This window comes from Crocuta crocuta, unplaced genomic scaffold (assembly GCF_008692635.1).
Source record: "Crocuta crocuta isolate KB4526 unplaced genomic scaffold, BGI_CrCroc_1.0 scaffold175, whole genome shotgun sequence".
In the NCBI taxonomy this organism is placed as follows: domain Eukaryota; kingdom Metazoa; phylum Chordata; class Mammalia; order Carnivora; family Hyaenidae; genus Crocuta; species Crocuta crocuta.
The window spans coordinates 1,889,328-1,909,821 of NW_027530988.1; the positions used below are offsets into that span (position 1 = coordinate 1,889,328).

At 48.1% G+C, this 20,494-nt stretch overlaps 1 protein-coding gene across 2 annotated transcripts; it reads left to right on the top strand.

The window, feature by feature from the left end:
- Window positions 1-938: 938 nt before the first annotated feature.
- Window positions 939-14,053, top strand: ABHD4 (abhydrolase domain containing 4, N-acyl phospholipase B). 2 transcript variants are annotated; one of them, XM_077770359.1, is made up of 7 exons: window positions 939-1,000; window positions 4,861-4,949; window positions 6,223-6,595; window positions 6,753-6,907; window positions 8,785-8,896; window positions 11,626-11,812; window positions 12,538-14,053. In XM_077770359.1, the coding sequence occupies exons 1-7, from the start codon at window positions 939-941 to the stop codon at window positions 12,625-12,627; spliced, it is 1,068 nt and encodes a 355-aa protein (XP_077626485.1). In that variant the 3' UTR covers window positions 12,628-14,053. The 2 variants fall into 2 exon arrangements, with proteins under 2 accessions (XP_077626485.1, XP_077626486.1); XM_077770360.1 differs by lacking the exon at window positions 939-1,000 and adding an exon at window positions 1,034-1,111.
- Window positions 14,054-20,494: the final 6,441 nt, after the last annotated feature.

Genomic DNA, 20,494 nt, shown 5'->3' on the forward strand with positions numbered 1-20,494 from the left:
TTAACCTAACCAAGAGGATGACCTGAACCCCAACAACTCTTGCAACATTAGGACTTGTTTACCAGTCAGGTAAGTTCTGGAACCAGCCTCAAGATTTGGCTCTTCTGCTGAGCAAGCCTGAAGTAAACTCAGGACCTATGAGATAAGGCAACCACCCGCCCCCCGCCCCCCAGACCCCATACCGGATTCCAACAACCTAAAACACACCCAGCCTTATAGGTTAGTTCCTGAGGGTAGGGGAGGCAGGGGGTCCTCAAACTGAGGGACACCTGGCATTGGGCACATCTTTCCTGGGAATTGCCAGAGCACAAGAAGGCATCTTGGCACATGCCGCTAAGGTTTAGGGTTGCTAGATACAATACAGGATGCCCAGTTATGCCCCAAACATTGCATGGGATGTACTTATTACAAACAAAGCATTCGTTGTTTATCTGAAGTTCAACTTTGGGCACCCTGTTTTTTTATTTGCAAAACCTGGCAAGGTACTTGAGGTACAGACTCCTGGGCGCTGTGTAGAAACATTCAACCAACAGTAGTGCCTCCACAAGCATCTTAAGCATCACCTTACAAGAAACACCAGGAGGAGCGGAGAGGGAGCTCTACGGGGACATCCAAAGAGTTGGTGGGAGCGCGCAGGGGTAGTTCTGTCACTTTTTAACTAGGACCTCATGGAGGGCTGATGGAGGTCCTGTGAGACCCCTTATTGTTTCAGTACTACTCATCTCCCTGTCCCTCATGTGTGAGCAGGATTACGGTCCTATTCCGTGAGCCCCCAGAGGCCCCTGTACTGGCAAGCAGACCCCGGCTCGGCCTCCAGCCGGGTAGAGTCGGCCAGGGGCGTTCCGGGGACCCGCGCCTCCGCCCCGCGGCCCTGGCCACGCCCCACTTTGTTATCCGACCCTTTTCTGGGTCAGCTGGTGCTGGCGTCAGGCGGAGGGATGGGCTGGCTCGGCTCGACCCGGCAGGGCTTGTTTACTATGGCTGATGATCTGGAGCAACAGTGAGTTAATCCTGGGTCTTTCTCTTGCTCTCTCTCTCTCTGGGCCATGATCCCGGGACTGTCGGTGACTGAGGAACAGTTGTAGACACCTTCCCGCCTTTCCTTTTCCAGGTCGGCTTCATGGGAGGGGGTGGGGGGTGCGTTTGCTTGCTTTGGTTTTGCTTAGAAGCGGCGACAGCAGAGCTCGGGGAGCGATGGTAGATAAGCTTGCCGGCAGCCAGGGAACTCTGCTTTCCACCCTTGGTCTTCGCATTCGCTCCTCGCTCCTCTGGTCGCCGTACAGCGAGGTTAGACTTAGTGGTGACGGCGCAGATCCCCCCACGCAGCTCTTGGGATGCGGGAGCGGGAGTAGCAGCCCGGTCTGCTCGTCTGGACTTGCCTTTAGGATGGTGGTTGGGGTGTTGGAAGGGGCTCTCTTACCGGCAGGGAAAGGACTCGTGAAGAAAAGAGAGGGCGCCCGTGCTGGGATTGTCTGGAGTAATGGGGTCGCAAGTTTCTTTAGTCTCCCTACTGAGACACTTAGCCAATTGCCATCCTAGTTAATAACGTTTTTTAATCATCACGAGATCCCTAATGCTGTGGTTTCAGAATTACAGTTTTGGGGATTTGTTGACACTGTCTCAAGGGCATCAGGTTTGGGATGCCACCTGTAGGTGGTGTGACTAGCAGTTCGCACTCTGACAGAAGCAGGGAAAAGTTGCTTCCAGAAGAATGACTCAGCTCCCAGCCAAGCCTTGGTTTCACCAGAACAGGCCTTTCCTGGATCCTGTGTTCCTGCTTCTCAGAGCTGGAACTTTATGACCATAATATCTTCCTGGGCTTGAAGGAACTGCTCAGGAAGAGTGTTGCTTTCTAAAGATGACTTTTCCAAAAGGAAATTTACAATGACTTAGGGAAAAACAGATCAGAGCTGGTAGAGATGCAGGTAATTCAGCTCCTTTTTACAGATGAAGAAGCCAGCACCCACGAAAGTTACAAGAGACTTGCCCAAATCACAGAGGTCCAGAACAGGCTTCTGACCCAACACAGAACCCCTTTTGCTTCACCCCCAGCCCCCAGCAGGATAAAAGCTCTCTAGAGGGAAGAGACCACTCTGGACAGGATAAATTCAAGCCTAAGTGACTTCTCTGCCCTTTGCCTCAATTTCTCACTCCAGCCCTCACCTCCCCAATAGTATTTAGCAGATACAGTGTGGCAAATACTACTTCCAGTGTTTTAGAACATCTCTGGTGAAGAAGAGAGGCAAAGTAAAATTTCTCCCTGAAGAATATCCGCTGAGCAGTCCATCGTGCTGTTCCATTGGACAGTGTTTCTCCTGAGCACTTCTTTGGGCAGATACACTGCAATGTGGGGTCCACATATCATGGTCTGACATGTCACAGTGTCTAATGTGGAGAGAAAGTTTGTCTCTTAAGACTGGCAAAATTCTGCTGTCTTGGTGCCCACAGTAAAGAATTCCAGTAGAGTATTAAAAGGGTTGAGAGTCTCCATAGAAATGAGTTGATTGAGACTGACAGTTCTCATCTGGCTTAAGTCATTGATACACCAGTCTTTTTTTTTTTTTTTAAATGTTTTATTTATTTCTAGGAGAGAGATAGAGAGAGACAGCGTGAGCAGGGGAGGGTCAGAGAGAGAGGGAGTCACAGACTGAAACAGGCTCCAGGCTCTGAGCTGGCAGTCAGCACAGAGCCCAACGCGGGGCTCGAACCCACGAACCGCGAGATCATGACCTAAGCGAAAGTCGGACGCTTAACCGACTAAGCCACTCAGGCGCCGCATTGATACACCACTCTTAAGTGCACCCTCAGTATTTCTTGCATGCCTCTGGCAGTCCTTGAAGAGTTTAATGTAGGCAGCTTATGATTTAGCTGGGGGAAAAGAACATTTACTGGGAATTTAACTTATGCTAGCCATTATTCTATGTGCATAAATGCACTTAATCTTTATGAGATCCTTATGAAGTAGATACTATTATTCCCTGTCTCTTAAAGATGACAAAACTGACAGAGAAAGGCCAAATAATGTGCCCCAAATCACACTGCTGGTAAGTGGCAGTGCCAGAATTAGAACTCTGGCCTTCTGGTTTTAGATCACATTTCTTTTTAGAAAACAGAGACCATGTGAAGATGTAGTTATATATGGTGAGTTTGAAAAACTGAGGCGGGGGGTGGGGGGGGGGCGCCTGGCTGGCTCAGTTGTAAGAGCATACAACTCTTGATCTCAGGGTCATGAATTCGAGCCCCACATTGGAGATTACTTAAAAATAAATAAATAGAGGGGCGCCTGGGTGGCTCAGTCTGTTAAGTGTCTGACTTCGGCTCAGATCATGATCTCATGGTTCGTGGCTTCGAGCCCTGCATCATGCTCTGTGCTGACAGCTAGCTCATAGCCTGGAGCCTATTTCAGATTCTGTGCCTCCCTCTCGCTCAGAAATAAGTAAAACATTAAACAATTTTTAAATAAAAAATCGATAGATAGATAAAATTTAAATCTAATTCTCCTCTAAAAAGGAAAAAAAGAAAAGCTGAGGTACCTGTCTAGAGGAAGGATACAGAGAAACCTGGATCTGAGATCTGGGTTGTAGTTCTGCTTATTCTAACTAGCAGCATGACCTCTTCAGGCATCAGTTTCCTCATCTGTAAGATAAGAGGCTGGACTAGATGGTTCCTAAGGAGCCATCCTAATCTAAACAGCAGTGCTTCAAGTGGTATATAAGGATGTCCCATGTGCGGCCAAGAGGGATAAGTAATGGTTGCCCTCCTTCCCCCACACAATACCCCTGCCTGAGTATGGCGATGTTCAATGACCCTTCCTGTATCTCGTGATGTCCACCTTGTAATTCCCTTCATTCAGGCACAGTTCGAGAGACATATCATACACAGTAGAAAAGGAGTCGTAAACTCATTCATTGAGCATCCCATTTGTCCCAGGTACCTTATGAAGGTCCTCCCAAGACCTAACATATCTAGATCCTCCCAAGACTGGTTATTTATCAAGCCAAAGTCATTCTGCTTGTAAATGGTAATAGTGTGATGGCAGAACCAGACAGGGTTTTGTGGGGTTTTTTTCCCCTCCAAAACTGGTGCTTTCAATCTCTACCTTGCAATGACTTCAATTTCCTTGGGCATAAAGGAGCCGGCAGGATGGGATTATCTCTATTTTACCGCATTCAATTGGAGTTGAGGACACATGTGAGCTTTGGAGACATTTTATAATCTGGAAAGCAAGGCCACAGGCAACCTGGCAGCACAATCACAGCAGGACTTGAACCCAGGCCTCCTGCCTCCTTCTCCGTACCTGTCCTATCTCATTGTTCCAAGCTGGACTGATTGGCTGCATGAGAGCCCAACTGGACACTGACCCTGCTCTGTTCCTTCAGGGGCTTAGAAGAGGGCATGCACAAACCCCAAGGTCCTGCCAGGAGGGCGGGTGGCATGGGAATTTCTTCCACCCTAAAAGAACATCCAGTCCCAGGGATGGCAAAAGATAAAGATAACTGAAACGTTTAGTTAATAGTTAGCATTTTTTTCTTTTGTGACCTCCTGGAACATTTTGATAACCAATAACAAAAGGGAGTTATAAAGCTCAAATGAGATAACAAATGTGAAAGGGCTCTGCAAACCGTAAAGTGTTATACACACAGCGTCCCTGAGTATCTGTTGAAACAAAGGGTGTGTTGTTAATAGCCATTTGCTGGAGAAGAGTAACAGTCTATCAGGCAGCGGGGGAATTGCTGACCGCCACAGCTACAGCAGCAGGTCTCCTGAGCCTGGGAAACGCCCTGGTAACTCTTGTTAACTGTCAGTGAGGCTGAGAGCGTCAGTGTTGCCAATGATTGTCACCTTGTCTCCTTATCTCAGGCCTCAAGGCTGGCTGAGTAGCTGGCTGCCTGCTTGGCGTCCCACGTCGATGTCTCACCTGAAGAATGTGGAAGCCAGGATCCTCCAGTGTGAGTAGGAGGGATTGCTTACCCCACCTCAAGGAGGCCCAAGGAGCATACGGGATCTCCCCAGAGCCTGGTAGATGGAACCCCCAGATTCCTGATTAATTAACAGTGCTTGGGGTGGAAGTAAGAGGTGTCAGAGGTTTGAAGGGAGAGATTTGCACCGAGGACACCATATTGTGTGATAGTCATTTCTTGACATCTCCCTTCATGTCCATCCTGCTGGTTCCTGACACATCCCACAACTTCACTTCAAATCCAGTACCAACTGTCAAAACACAACTTCGATCTGCTTGGCTTACACACACACACACACCCCTACATATTCTCTCCTTTCTTCCTTCCTTCTCCCCCCCTCCCAATTCTTCCCTTCTTCCTTCTCTCCCTCTCTCTTCTTCTAAACATACATGCACTTCTCAGATTTACCACTTTCCTACCTAAGGACCAGCAGCAATCCTCTATTCTCTAATACTGCTCTCTTTGTATTCTATCCAGTTGGGCCCACCACTTACCTGGTTACTACAGTAGTTTGGGATTCCCACAGACCAACTCTCATGGGCAGCATTATGTTGGGGCAGGGCATCCCCTGATTGGCAGCACCACAAGCTCAAACAAGACCCTTGGGTCACATCTGCCTGGTTTCCCTTCTGATCTTCTCTGCCCTGCACTCACTGCCCTGGCCACGGGTGTCCTCTCTTCCCATGGGCCTGAGTACGAACAGCTGTAGAGCAGTCACAGCTCTCAAACCTCTACCAAGGATCCAGACTCTTCCCCCCAAGCAGCTCTGTCATAGAGCAAGAACTGTCCACTGTCCATCTGTCTGTCTCTAAGAGGAATAAGCCTGTGGGTCATTGCATACCCATCACCCTCTCCACCTGGCTCAATGCCAGTCAGAATCTACCCTTCCCAACACCCCCAGTGAGGATCCTTCTGTCCATCTGTTGAGCCCCAAGCACACACAGGTACAAGAGCAATGGATGTAGGGGCTCTGTACCGCCAGTGGTGTCACTGCCACTCTGGGCCCAAGGGGAGCCAGACACATGATCTAGAGGAATAAGATGGCCCCTCTAATTAGCTAGAGACTAGATGGTCTACAAACTGTGCTTGGAGTTGATCTCTTATGGCATATGGGTCAGAAGGTTGTGAAAAGAAAGAGGTGAAGCAGGTCAGGAGGAGGTTGGCAATGGAGAGAGAAAGCCGAATAATGGTAGTCCAGGCAAAGTGATGGTGCTGTCAGAAAACAGTCTTACTGTTCTGCCCTGGATTCCCCTCTCCCCAGGCCTCCAGAACAAGTTCCTGGCCCGATATGTGTCCCTCCCAAACCAGAACAAGATCTGGACGGTAACCGTGAGTCCTGAGCTGAGGGAACGTACACCCCTGGTGATGGTGCACGGCTTCGGGGGTGGCGTGGGCCTCTGGATCCTCAACATGGATTCTCTGAGTGCCCGCCGCACACTGCACACCTTCGATCTGCTTGGCTTTGGGCGAAGCTCGAGGCCAACGTTCCCAAGGGACCCAGAGGGGGCTGAGGATGAGTTTGTGACATCAATAGAGACGTGGAGGGAGACCATGGGCATCCCCAGTATGATCCTCCTGGGGCACAGTTTGGGAGGATTCCTGGCCACCTCTTACTCTATCAAGTACCCTGAAAGGTAAGGAAGAGCCACCTGTCTTGCTCATGACCTAATTCCCTGTCCCACTGGGAACCTTACAGTGTTAGTTTCCAGTGGGTCTCTTCTTCTGGGGCAATTTAAGGGCTATGGTACCTCCAAGCACATGCAACTTGTCTTTTCCTTTTTCCTCCCTTAGAGTTAAACACCTCATCCTGGTAGACCCATGGGGCTTTCCTCTCCGACCGACTGACCCCAGTGAGATCCGTGCACCCCCAACCTGGTTCAAGGCTGTGGCATCTGTCCTAGGGCGTTCCAATCCACTGGCTGTTCTACGAGTAGCTGGGCCGTGGGGTAAGTAGCCTGCAGAGAAAGAAACTATGTCCTCAAACCAAGGCTGTCCCATTCTAGAAGCCCCATCGCATCCAGACTGCTACCATCCCCACTTTGTTCCTGAGAAGTGGGAATAGACCTGGCTTTGTTATTTGAAGTTCTTAATCTAAACTAGATCTCTGCGTTTTCAGAAGGTTCTTTTTTTCCTTCATCTGCATGCAAAAAGCCTTCCTGTGTGGGGGACAGATAGAGCAGAACTGTCACTGTGTGCCTTGGCTAGACCCCCAGAGAGAGGGAAGGAGGCCATGAAGTGACTCTTCCTCCGCTGAGTTCTTATGCTACATGTGTGAGAATGTGGCAACCTGTTGGTGATTCGGTATGGTAACCACCACTGGATCCCATCTCTGCAGCTCACCCAACACCTATGGGAGGGAGATGTCAGAACCAGAGCCTCCAGCATGACCCACAGTGTCAGGCAAGCCCCTCCAAACCATGGCCTACTCCAGTTAGGTATCACATCTTCCCCACTCAGAAGCTGTCAGCAAGCTCTGTGGGGGAGGGGAGGAAAGGAAGTCCCGGGAAGCCAGCCAAAGTAAGTAAAATTAGTAGGTCTCGGCCTTCTGACCTCACCCTGCCAGCACCCTTCCTTTCAGGGGGACTTTCTAATCTGATGAAGTGACAAGCAGATTCCCTCCATAGAAAAGATTATGGACCCCCTATCTTGCAATGACTGCTTATGTACACATAGTAATGATCACTAACCAATGATTACTAATGTTGATCGCTAATGGCTAAATAAGAGTGTCTCTCTACGCCCTTTAAGAGAAACAGAATGACTCTGGATCAAAGAGCAAAATGAGCGTGTGAGTAGAAGGTAGGAGTTTAGGAAGAAAGGAAGGATATCAAGAGGCACGGGTGCCAAAGAAGAGTAAATGATCAGATAGCTGACCCTCCTAGAGTTCCCAGTGCTCTGGACTCCAGCAGACCCTCTGCAGCCTTTTTCCAAGGAGAAATCCTGCTCTCACCACCCTCCCCTATCCTGGACTTGCATCTGGCCAGGTTCATGCATGGACCTCCGAGCCACTATGGTTGGGCAGTTGCCTGGCAGCCATGGGGGAGGACCAGGGCCCAGAGGATCCTGGCTGTGCCTCCTTCTCAGCACCTTGATTCTCAGATGCAGAGAGAAGACCAGGAGAGCGAGAGATTGGATGTTGACCATTAGGCCCAATTTTTAGTCTGTTTTGGGTGCTGCTTGTGTGTATGCTATAAAAGAAGGAGAAGGGACAGATTGCTCTAAAACGCAGCCCACGTCTGACCTGCCAGAGTTAAGTTTACCTCTCCACTCGTATTCTATTACAGACCTGAACATGAGAAGCCTCTTGGCAGGTGGTTTCATCTGCTGCCTTCAGAATATTAAAAGGCCCTAATGGTCTCAGGGTGCCTGGCTGGCTCAGTCAGTAGAGCATAGGACTCTTGATCTCAGGGTTGTGAGTTTGAGCCCCTTATTGGGTGTAGAGATTACTTAAAAAAAAAAAAAAAAAAAAAGGCCCTAAGGGTCTCAGGGGGAAAGAACTTAGGTCAGAATGTGAGAGAAAATCATCTCAGCCATGGACTCTTATGGGGCTTGAGATCCTTAAAGGAAAAGAGCTTGGAACTTCTTGAACTGAAAATAAGCTGGTTCCTTAGTGACACTGAACTGTCTACCTTCTTTGGTAACCAACTGACTCTCATTTGTAGTCATCTAGAGCTCCCCGAGAGCTCACATGCTCTGTCTGCCACTATCAAGTTAAATGTACAAAGCAAACAAACCCCTAGAGAAATAACATTCGGGAAAGCACTCCCCATCCCACCCCCACCACCCCAAACTGGCCACTCCCATGTTTTTCTCTCCCCTCCAGGGCCTGGCTTGGTACAGCGATTCCGGCCAGACTTCAAGCGCAAGTTTGCAGACTTCTTTGAAGATGATACTATATCTGAGTATATCTACCATTGCAATGCACAAAATCCCAGGTGAGGGCGGCTCCCAGAGCCAGCTCAGAGTGGGCGGGTTTGGGGATGAAACTCCAGCTGCTAGAAAAACTCCGGAACTGCCCCAGGATCCTTCTCTGGTACACTGCGTCTTGCACAAAGCTCTCATTCAGTTAGGGGAACACAGGCACTAGCAGGCTCAATTCTTTCCAGAGACCTTTGCAGGGATGGGCACAAAGGGGTGGAGAAGATAATAGATTGATTAAATGTGCTGCCCATCTCTAGAGGAAGACTTACTCTTCCATGGAGATAGGCAGTTAGCTTGACGGGCAAGAGTCTGGAAAACATTTCAGAAGATTTTTTTTTTATAAAAAGTGTTATGAATATATGGTATTTTTTAAAAGGCAGGAAAAAAAAAGAAAGAAAAAAAGTCTTCTCCCTCCCAGCCTGTTGTTCTCAAAGTTCCTTGCTATTTCCAGTCTGCGATATTATGTGACATTGCTTCAGAGAACTCCTTTGCACATCTTCCTTTGCATGCACCTGACTAGATCTATACATTCCTCCAGGTAGCATTGCTGATGGAAAAGTATGCATCTTCAAAGTTAATTATGTGCACCGTGAAATGCTTATTGTTGGGACAGGAACTCCTTCCATACCTTTGGGACATTTTGGGGTGTCCCCAGGACCTTGGGAGGTTCTTATCTCTGACTGCTCACACAGCAGCCCCCACAAACTTGCTGATCTGCAGTCTTGGCACCTGAGCACCGGGGCAGCGTCCAGGAGGTTATCTCCCTCCCAGGCAGTGCTCTGTGAGTAGCTGATACAGGAGGATCTCGAGGTGGCACCGCCTCTGTGGAGGCCTCAGCCAGCTTGCTGTGGGGCATCTGGGGGAAGTCAAGGTCACCGGAGCAGCAGCACTGCCCCGCCTCATTCCAGGCCTGTCCAGGTCACCCGTCGTGAGCCCAAAGCTGTGAAGATGGTGGGGGGTTGCATTCCAGCAGTACTGTCTGCACATTAGCCTCACACCCAGCCGGCTTTGGGGCAGCGTGGGAACTGTCTAGCCAGCATTCCGCATGAGCTCAGCTAATTGAAGGGCCCGCTGAAGCAGCAGTATTGAAACTCAGCTCAGCAGTCAAATCAGGTAGCCCCCTGCTTCCTGCTCTCGACCCCTCTGTCAGCCCCTGCTGGGCTAAGTGCCAGTCTCCTACCCCAGCTCCCTCCTCAGAACTTTCCCCAGTCCCAGACCTAGTTGTGTGCAATGAATGGCCTCCCAATCTACGCCTCAGAATATATAATCATGCAGCTCCTTCGTGTCCTGGGGAAAACAGAGATGACATCAGTGTTAGTTAGCTTTCTCCCCCCAACACTGTCACTCAATTAAAAAAAATTTTTTTTAATGTTTATTTATTTGTAAGAGAGAGAGAGACAGACAGAGTATGAGCAGGGGAGGGACAGAGAGAGAGGGAGACACAGAATCTGAAGCAGGCGCCAGGCTCTGAGCTATCAGCACAGAGCCCAATGCAGGGCTCGAACTCCACCATCACTCAATTTTATAACCACCTGAGTGTTTCTGAGTTGTAACCCTGACATGCCCACAGTACTCTTACCAGCCCCTTGGAAAACCTGACATTTGACCAGGGAGAAATGGGGGGGGGGGGGCCTACCTACTGTGCTTCACTTAACCTGAGGGGCCCTGTATATATGTCATTTTCCTCAGTGAAGATTAAGAGAGGATATAATTCCCCAATTTGTAGATAAAAACATTAAAATGCATTCTGGTTTCATGACCTGCTAAGAAAATATAGTAAGAATTTGAACTCCTGTCTCTCTGACTCCAGAGTCCATAGTTTTCCACCGTGCTGCTAGGTCTGAAGGAAGCACTCTGTCTTTGGAGGCCCATGCAGAACTCAGGCCTGCCTTCAGCCCCGGGCTGCGAAGCTGACAAGGAGCCAGGGACCTAATACCTGAATAGGCTGGGCCTGGCTGCCTGCCTTCTCCCAAAGCGCCCCGCCTGCTGCCTCCAGCAAAAAATGCAGAGCAGCCCAGAAAGGCAGCTTCCTCCCCAGCCTTGCAGACCCCTTATGCTCCTTCTCAGTCAGCTCTGTGCCTAAGGAAATGGCCAGGGAGTGAAGGAGATTAGATGGGCCTTGCTTCTCACGGAGTATGACTCCTCCTGGGTCCTCACAAGACTGGTAACAAAAGAGTCCTGTCAGGAAACCCAGGGCTATAATATTTGCTCTCCACAGCCCCCCTTTTGCATGAGGCCTTTGCCCCCTCCTTCACCCCCAGCAAGCTAAGCCCCTAGTCCGTTCTCTTCCCGCTCCAGCACCCTTTCATTATTCTTGGGAAATTTGACATTAAGTAATCATGTGATTAGCCCTTTAATGCCTACCTCCCCAAAGTGTGGGATAATTGTGAGCTCCTGCAGGGCCGGACCACATGGGTCTGACTCCTGTGTCCCCACACTCAGCCCAGGGCATGACATGTCAACGTTTGTTGAGTAAACGTTAACCGTTGTATCTTTGGGCAATTCTCAGTGACCGGGGTTTTCACACGCTTGTTCCTTCCTAACTGTCTTCTGTGCCAGGAGGCCTCCATGGATCCAGGCCTACCTCCTAATCTTACCAGGATTTAATGTGCCCAATGCTGGGTCCTGAGAGGAACACACACATGACAAGGATACTGCCCCAGCCTCTGAAGAGGCCCACATGCTGACGCTTCATGCTGCAGGGTTTATTCTCTAACTGCCCCATCATGTTTTGTTCCTTCAGTGGTGAGACGGCATTCAAAGCCATGATGGAGTCCTTTGGCTGGGCACGGCGCCCCATGTTGGAGCGAATTCACTTGATTCGAAAAGATGTGCCCATCACCATGATCTATGGGGCCAACACCTGGATAGATACCAGCACAGGAAAAAAAGTAAAGATGCAGCGGCCGGATTCCTATGTCCGAGACATGGTATGTTGGCCAGCCATGGAACAGGATTGAGGTAGAAATGTTGTGCATTGAATGCCAGCACACAGTGATGAACTCTGGGCACAGATGAGCCTCGGGATGGGGAAGGGTGATCAGAATCAGGGGGAAAAAGGAATAGACAGAAGGAGATGGTGCAGTGCGTTTGGAAGGGTTGAGCCTGTGATACCATTATCAGGGATTTTTCATTCCTGCTTAGCGCAGTTCAGCAAAATGACAGGTTCTTGTTCAGTAACCAGACACAGACAGCATGACGCCACTCCAGACCCTCTGTCCCACTTAAAACCAGAGCCATGAACAGTAGAGCAAGTAGCAGAGGCTGCCATGAAGACTTCCCACCACATTCTTGCCTTCCCTTTTTCTGACCCCTCTCCACCCTCATTTGTTAATGAGTGTGCTTAATTAGGCTGGGTTCCATGTATGCGCCCTGGCTTATCAGACCTGTGGCTGAAATGAGCAGATAGCGGTGGGGCTGGCATTGAAGGAGGTACAGTGAGTAACCAGAGGAGAAAAAAAATGGGATCTTGGGATTCATTGATCCCCCCCACGGGAAAGTGCCCAGACTCTAGGAGAAAGGTGGACCTTTCTGATAAGTGCTCATAGGTGATGGGCAAGCAGGTATAAGGGAAAAAGAGATGGTGTGAGACAGCTTTCCAGTGCCCTGGATAAAGGGCCTTTCTGCCTCTGGCGGGCTCTTCCTCTCTCCACAGGAGATCGAGGGTGCGTCACACCACGTCTATGCGGACCAGCCACACATCTTCAATGCTGTGGTGGAAGAGATCTGTGACTCTGTTGACTGAACTGCTGTCCATAGAGGAAGAGGAGAAAGCCAGAGAGTCGCTCTTGCCTCCCTGTCCGCTTACTCGCCCCTGTGTCCTTTCCTCACCAACTAACATGTGCCAGCCAGGCAGTCTTGGGCTGTCCCCAGCACAGGACCACAATGAAAAAAGCGCACTCCTGAGCCCACACTGAGGGTTGGAGACAGAAGCCACACGAGGCCTTGAGCTCCCCTCCCCGGGGAAGAACATAAAGGGTTGCATAGTGCCACCCATTCTCTCCATGCCAAGTGTTCCCCAGATGGTGGTTGTGAAGGGATCGCATGAGCCACGCTCCCTCCCTGAGCCAAAGGGAAGGCGGCCTCGTCCCCTGGGCGAAGGAGAGGCTCCCAGCAGCCTTTCCCAGCTCTGGAGTGTTTATGGGGGTAGGTTCCAAGCAAAAGTATCTTCCTCCATCACCCCCTAGCCTCCATTCCATGCCTGTTTTGTTCAGTCTGGTTGGGAGCTAACTAACTACTAACTTCTCAACTACCAAGAATAGGTCCCAGAGCTCCCTTGAACTGCCGAGTGCCCCCCGCCCCCGGGACCTAAGAAGTCCTATTCAAAGCCCTCATTAGTGGATGAGGAGCAGGCTAGGGCAGGACATGGCTGGCCCATGGTGGTAGAGCTCTGCTCCAGGAGAGCTAAGGCCAGAGCCCAGGTCTGCTGACACCCAGGACTCATTGCAGACTCTATTTTGCTTAAGTCTAAGGCAGGCATGAGTGCTGTGAGTCTGGTCCTGGTCATTGGCCCATCCCTGTCCCACATTCCAGCCCCATTGTGCAGGGGTGCCACTGGCCTGCCCTTTGTCTTAGCCCCAGCTGCCTAAGCTGGGGACACTCCAGCGCTTCCTTCCCTTGCCCCCTCATCCTCCCGATTGGGAGGCCTCTTGGCCTCCCTCTGTGCCTTGGGCCCTGAAGCCCTACCTGTAGTATAGCGCAAAGGTGGCCCCTGGTGGAGAGATAGGGAAAGGCCCTTCAACCCCAGGGCTGTATCTGGCCCTAGTCCGCCTAGTATCCGCGGGGCTTTTCTACTGTCCCTGGGGCAGAGGCCCACTGTGAGCCCCTGACCACAGTCCAGTGGGGAGCCTCCAGCCAGCAGTTTCCTGTCCTTGTCAGCCACAGGATGGTTCTCACTGCCTGGCACTCCATCCCCGCCATCTGTCCCCACAGTCACCCGCCCATGCCGCCCCTGCCCTACCTGTCAGCTGTCTCCCAGGGGCTGGTTCCGGGTGCTGCTCTGAGGTTTTGGGCAGCGGGCTGGGCCTGGCCCCAGAACCAGGGCGGCTCCTGTCTGCTCCTTCTATTTTGTAAAGCCAACCCCTTCACCAGAATAGTATTAACTCCTGGTGCTTTGTACTACTGGTCCGGCTGCCTTGGGCTCCTTTTCTATATTAATAAAGAAATAAGTAAAAAAATGGTGGCAGTGATGTTTGATATTGTTCTGATAGGAGTGCTGGCGTGGTGCCTGAGGCAGAGAAGGGGGCCTGAGAAGTACCTGCTTACATGCCACCCGTCTCCTGTTTAATGTATTGTTCACCCAGGTCAACATGGACCGCGTTAGCCAAACCCCTCAGAGGATGGATGAGGAGTGTGGACGGGCCAAGCCCCAAGTCACAGGAGGAGAACTGGGTGCTTCCCCACTGCCCATTAAATAGCCCTGTCTTCGGGATGCCTGGGTGGCTCAGTCAGTTGAGCACCTAACTCTTGATTTCAGCTCAGGTCATGATCCCAGGGGTCATGGGTTGAGCCCCACATCATGCTCTGCACTGAGCATGGATCCTGCTTAGGAGTCCCTCTCTCCCTCAGCCTTTCTCCCTCCCCTGACCCCACTAATTAAAAACAAAATAGCCCTGTCTTCCAAAGTTCACCCCTGTACTTGGACTGTTCCTACCTCCTACTCATCCTCCAAATCTCAGCTCAAATATTCCTTATGCAGGGAAATTTCCCCCTGATCCCCCAGTGTAGACCTGGACTCCCTTTTCTCTGTCTCATAGTGTACCCAACTGCCTCTTTGTAAGACTCATGAACTTGTCACTTGTTTACTGTCTGCCTTTTCATCCTACACCAGAAGCTACTTAAGGACAAGGAGCACATCTGGCACCTAGTTCATGTTCAATAAATGTTAGTTCTGAATGAGCCCAGAGAAGTGAGGTATGCCCAGTGCTTAAAAATGGGCTCAAATCACTACCAATCATGCCTGCTGTGGGCTGGTGGACTCCAGCCAGGCTCTGAATTCCTCAGCTCCAAACAGCAAAGAATCCTACACTTGTCATGAGAAATGAATGAATGATAAATAAATGAACAGAATTCCTGGGTATAATTACAAAGCTCTGATCCATCCCAGAACGCTGTATCTTTGTGACTGAGGACTGTGATGGCCAGTTGCTGCTATGTGGAGGAGGGGTGGGTGTTTGGAGCTTACTGTATGCCAGGCACTAGGGTTACATGGTGAAGAACCATGGTCCCTGTTTTCAGGGCACATCACGCTGTATTCAGAGAGACACAAATTATTATGTAAATCAATACAAAATTGCCACTGAAAAGGGCCACCCTTGAGAGGTTGGGAAGGCCTCCCTGCAGGGGGGAGGGCCAGTGCTGAGTCTGAAGGAAGGGCAGTATAGGGGGAAGGAGCGTCTGTGGAGAGAGCAAAGGCCTGTTAGCAGGGATGATGCTTGAGGTGAGGCTGGGGTGGTAAGTAGGCATCCAGAAGAATGTCGAGTTCATCTGAAAAGCGGTGGAAAGAAAGAGCTGGAGTAGGGGTCATCGTGGAGAGGGGATTGTGATAGAATCTGATTTGTGACTTGAACCAGCCACCCTGGCTGCTCTGTGGAGTACAGATTGGAGAGGGCGTGTCCCTGCCTGGGAACTTGAGACTACTGCAGTGGTCCAGGCCAGAACTGCTGGTGGCTTGGACCTGGCCAGCGGCTAGTGGACACATGGAAGGAGGAAGCTTCCAAGCACAAGAAGTGCTTAGGAGACAAAATCAAAGGGACTTGATGTCAACGCTGAGTGATGCTACCACCCCCTTGGAGAACTGAGACAGTGAGGCATTAGTCACCAAACCTCACATAGCAACACAATCCACAGTATTTTTTTTTTAAGTTTATTTATTTTAAGAGAGAGAGAGAGCAAGCAGGAGAGGGGCAAAGAGAGAGGGGGGAGAGAGAATCCCAAGCAGGCTCTGCACTGTCACTGTAGAGCCCGATGCAGGGCTCGAACTCACCCAACCAAAAGATCATGACCTGATGAAGAGTCAGATGCCCAACCTGACTGAGCCACCCAGGCGCCCCTGCAGTATTTTTTTTAGTACAGATTTCTGGACTGTCTCTGCCAGAGTTTGGTTCAGTCTAAGCACAACATCTGCATTTAAACACATTACCTTGGCGATGATGATACCTCCTGTCTGTAGACACTTATCTAAGGGAATCTGTGTCTCTGACACTTGACCCAGAAGGTCCTATGTGGAGAAGTATGGCCTATGGCCCTGGGTGTCATCTGCTTGTTCCAGACCACTTCTCTTTGGGAACCTGCATAACATGCTGATCTGATTTTCTCAAACCTAACACGATGCAGACACATTCCTCAGTACCACATGTAAGAAGAGTCAGAGGAAGGTCACCCAGAGTGCCCTGTTTATACTCCCAGGCCCACACACATGGATTCATGCAGGCACACGTGTCTGTGTGTGCATGTGTGCACACATGCACACACACACACACACACACATTCCATCTGAGTCATTCCTAACATTCTCCAGTCTAGCACTAAGAAATCACTATGAATATACCACTAATCTGTACCTTTCCTGGTAGGTTCTATGGATTTGGAGTACCAGCTCACCCCATAAATTTGGGTTCCCCAAAGACCTAGCAGTTTGCAAGGAGAGATTTCACAGACAGGCATAAACCCAAGACTGGGGCGGTCCTGCCCTATTCAGTGGCTAGCAGGAAATGCGCTAAATTTAACTGCCTTCTTGGGATAGACACCAAAATATGTGTGCTAAAAATGCAGTCTGCTTTCATTGCCAAAAAGATGGTGAAATCTTGATGAATACCTCTTTCCATTCTGACATATCACACTATAAGCCCACAACTGCAGGTGCAGTTCATGACCAGATAGAAAATAATCCTGTTGGCTGATAATAAGCACAATGTCTAAAAAACAGTGGAAAACATCACTTTTCTCATCCTGTGAGCTTTCAGTTCATACAGAGTTCTCCCTGGAGAGAGTCCAAAAGGTCCTTTTTCTCTGAGATCCCTCCCTCTTCTGCCCTCCCCACAAAGTCCTAGTCTGTCTTGCAGAAACAAGCCAGACATGAGATTTTGAGGGTCAGTCCCAACTCCATCTGAGTGAAAGAGCTCAAAACAAAACATCTCTTCCCTTGCTAATGTTGACTGCTTTTTGTGGCATAAATTCAGCATCATTGTGCTAGAAAAGTCTTTTTGTCCTTATCCTACTAAATATCATTCTTCAATAGGATAAAGACAAAAGACAATCCTAACCTGACACTTTCCTGGGAATCATGCATTCTTAGACAGATTGCCAAGGAGGATTCATTGATGCCAACAGATGTATGGAGACCTCCCCTTAATTCAGGAAGATAAGACTCATTTTCTTAGTTGGTAACTCTATAAGGGGGTAGGAGGAGCCCACCACAGACTTGGCCTTGCTAATGATTAAGTTCCTTCCTCCAGTGTATTCTGAAGCCAGGGGAAGACTTTGTCGAAATCTGGCAACATTGTATATTAATTGATCCATATGAGAATAAATTATACAAGCAAAAGACACCTGGGACATGCTAGTTACTAAAAAGGACTCTGAAGGACTTGTGGCTGCAGGCGATATTTTCATCTTCTCAACTTGAGAGGTGACTGTTTTTTTGTGTTGTTTTTTTTGTTTTGTTTTTTAGAGAGAGATGATATTCCTATAGGAAACTCATTTTTATTTATTTATTTATTTATTTTTATTTATTTCTAGGAGAGAGAGAGAGAGAGAGAGAGAGAGAGAGAGACAGCGTGAGCAGGGGAGGGTCAGAGAGAGAGGGAGTCACAGGCTGAAACAGGCTCCAGGCTCCGAGCTGGCAGTCAGCACAGAGTCCGACGCGGGGCTCGAACCCACGAACCGCGAGATCATGACCTAAGCGAAAGTCGAAAGTCGGACGCTTAACCGACTAAGCCACCCAGGTGCCCCGAGAGGTGACTTTGGAAAAGAAAGAGCACAAAGCCGAACACCTGACAACCAACGTAGCGTCAGAGATCCGGATTAGGGGACGGTTTGTGACTTATGACAGAAGATTTATGGGCCTCCGATAAATGTCAAGGTAACTAACACAAAAACCGGGCATCGTGTACTTCCTAAAATTGTTGGGGAAAGGGAAAGGTTTCCAAATAGAACTGCAAACCATATATTATAGCTGCGGTTTCCTACATGGGTCTGTGGACTGGAGCTGGCCCATGACAGAGGATTTCAGGTCTATAATGAAAGAACATTTTTTTCAATATTTTTAAATTCTGAAATTATGTCCTTTCTAACCTTTTCAGGATTAAATTATTGTTCTCCTGTGAAAAGATGATGATATTCTAAGATTGTGTGGGGGTAGGAGGAAATGTCATTTCCTGTTGCCCAACACATTAATTTGGGAGATTTTTTTCCCCCTGAAATTTTAATTAACTTTAGTAAAACCCTAAAGTCTGGGAAGTGCTATATTATAGAAGACCAGACTGGGAAAGGAACTTGAATTTTATCACAAGAAGATAAATAGATTATATGGCGCTCATGACTGGTGGCTGACCCTGGAAAGATAACACTGCTCAGGGGAAGTAGGTCTAATTACAGTTTTCAACAGTGAGTGTATATGTCAAAAAGGAAATCACAAACCTTCTGAAAAGAAGCATTTGGATGCGGATAAAAGAAGAAATGAACAGGAAATAAAACCTGGTGGGAGTTCAGCATAGATGTTAAAATAAACAGAGGACATGGGTGATGGTTTTTTAAGTCAGACTGTAAGTGATCCCAGGCAGGATATGGCTGTGCCCGTACATCAGCTCCTTCTGCTGGAAGCAAAGCACCTAGTAACTTTTTGCCCTACTAACAATTTCACTTGCTACAATGCTGGAGAAAGATGGCCAGACGTCATTTTTACAGATTTCAAGAAGTCAGATCTTAAAATGATCCAAGGAAAATTACCTAAGGAGCTCAAAAAGGGACAGTGAGTTGTCAAATGTGAAGTTCTAGTAGTTTTCTCCCAGAGGATCCTGCTGAGGGAGGAAGGAGGACTTCACCAATCAGGAAACAGCTGCACACTCTGTTCTGATATGATCAAACTGTGGGCAGAGATGAAGGTCATGTCTCTTACGTTAAAAAATTAATCAAACAAGTAAAGCAAGGACAGTTCATGTGAAAACATTAAACCAACAGGGTTTTAGTGGGCTGAAAGCTCGGTTTGAAGCACTAAAAGATGAAGCCGTCAAAAACCCTAATGCAATGTGAGGTAAGTAAGCCCCATTGTTCTCTGATCTGAGTGCAGGTTCAACTCTTAGAACATTTTTCTCTTCTTTTTTTTAAAAAATTTATTTTTTTATTTTGAGAGAGATAGAGCACTAGCAGGAGAGGGGCAGAGAGAGAGGGAAAATTCCAAATAGTCTCCACATGGTCAGCGCAGAGCCTGACACAGGGCTCGAACTCAGACAACTGTGAGATCATGACCTGAGCTGAAACCAAGAGCCAGAGCCTCAACCAACTGAGCTGCTCAGGGGTGCTACATTTTTTTTTTAATGTGAACAAAACATTTTCGTTGTGGAGAAAGAAAAGTCTTTTAAAAATCCAGCCATAATTATACCACCCAGAAATAACCACATTAAACATTTTGGGAAATATATGCATTTATGTGTTTATATATGTGTGTATATATATTCTACATACATATACATATACACATTATTATATATAAATATATATTTACCAGGATAAAAGCATACTGACAAAGTACTTTGTTAAATGTTTTCTTCATTGTTATAAATCTTTCTACATCAATAAGTATAGACATTAAGAAATATATCATTGTTTTCATTGTATTCCTTTGTGCAGATTTGCCATAATGTATTGATACATTTCTCTATTGTTGGATTTTAGAGTTCCTTCTGAATATTGTTAGATTATGAATAATGTGGTAAGCGCCTTGCACATTCATTTTCTGCCCGTTCGACCAGTGATTTTCTTCCTAGGTATAAAATTGTAGAATTGAAGAGTATGCAAAATATTAAGGTTTTTGATAAGCCCCAAAAGAGTTTAAACCAAGCAATCAGAAAAGGGAAAGGTAGCCAGCAGAAAAATAAATGTTTTATCTTTGTGTACAGGACAAAAAATATGAAAAAACAATTCACAAAAGATATACAGATAGCCAATTAACACATGAAAAGATATTCAACCTCACTAGTAAAATAGTAAATACAAAATAATAATGAGATACTATTTTTACATGAATATGTCAAAAAATTTATGATTGACAATATCTTATAGTGCCAATGGTGAAGAAAATGGGCATTTTTATATAATGTTGGTGGAAGAGGAAATTGTTACCACATTTAAAAAAAAATTTAAAGAGAGAGAGAAACAGCATGAACAGGGAAGGGTCAGACAGAGAGGGAGATACAGAATCTGAAGCAGGCTGCAGGCTCTGAGCCAGCTGTCAGCACAGAGCCCTATGCAGGGCTCGAACCCACGAACCATGAGATCATGACCTGAGCCAAAGTTGGACGCTTAAGTGACTGAGCCACCCAGGCGCCCCTAAAATTTTTTTAATAAAATAAAATATATAAAATGGGTATATATTAGGAGCCATGAGACCTAAT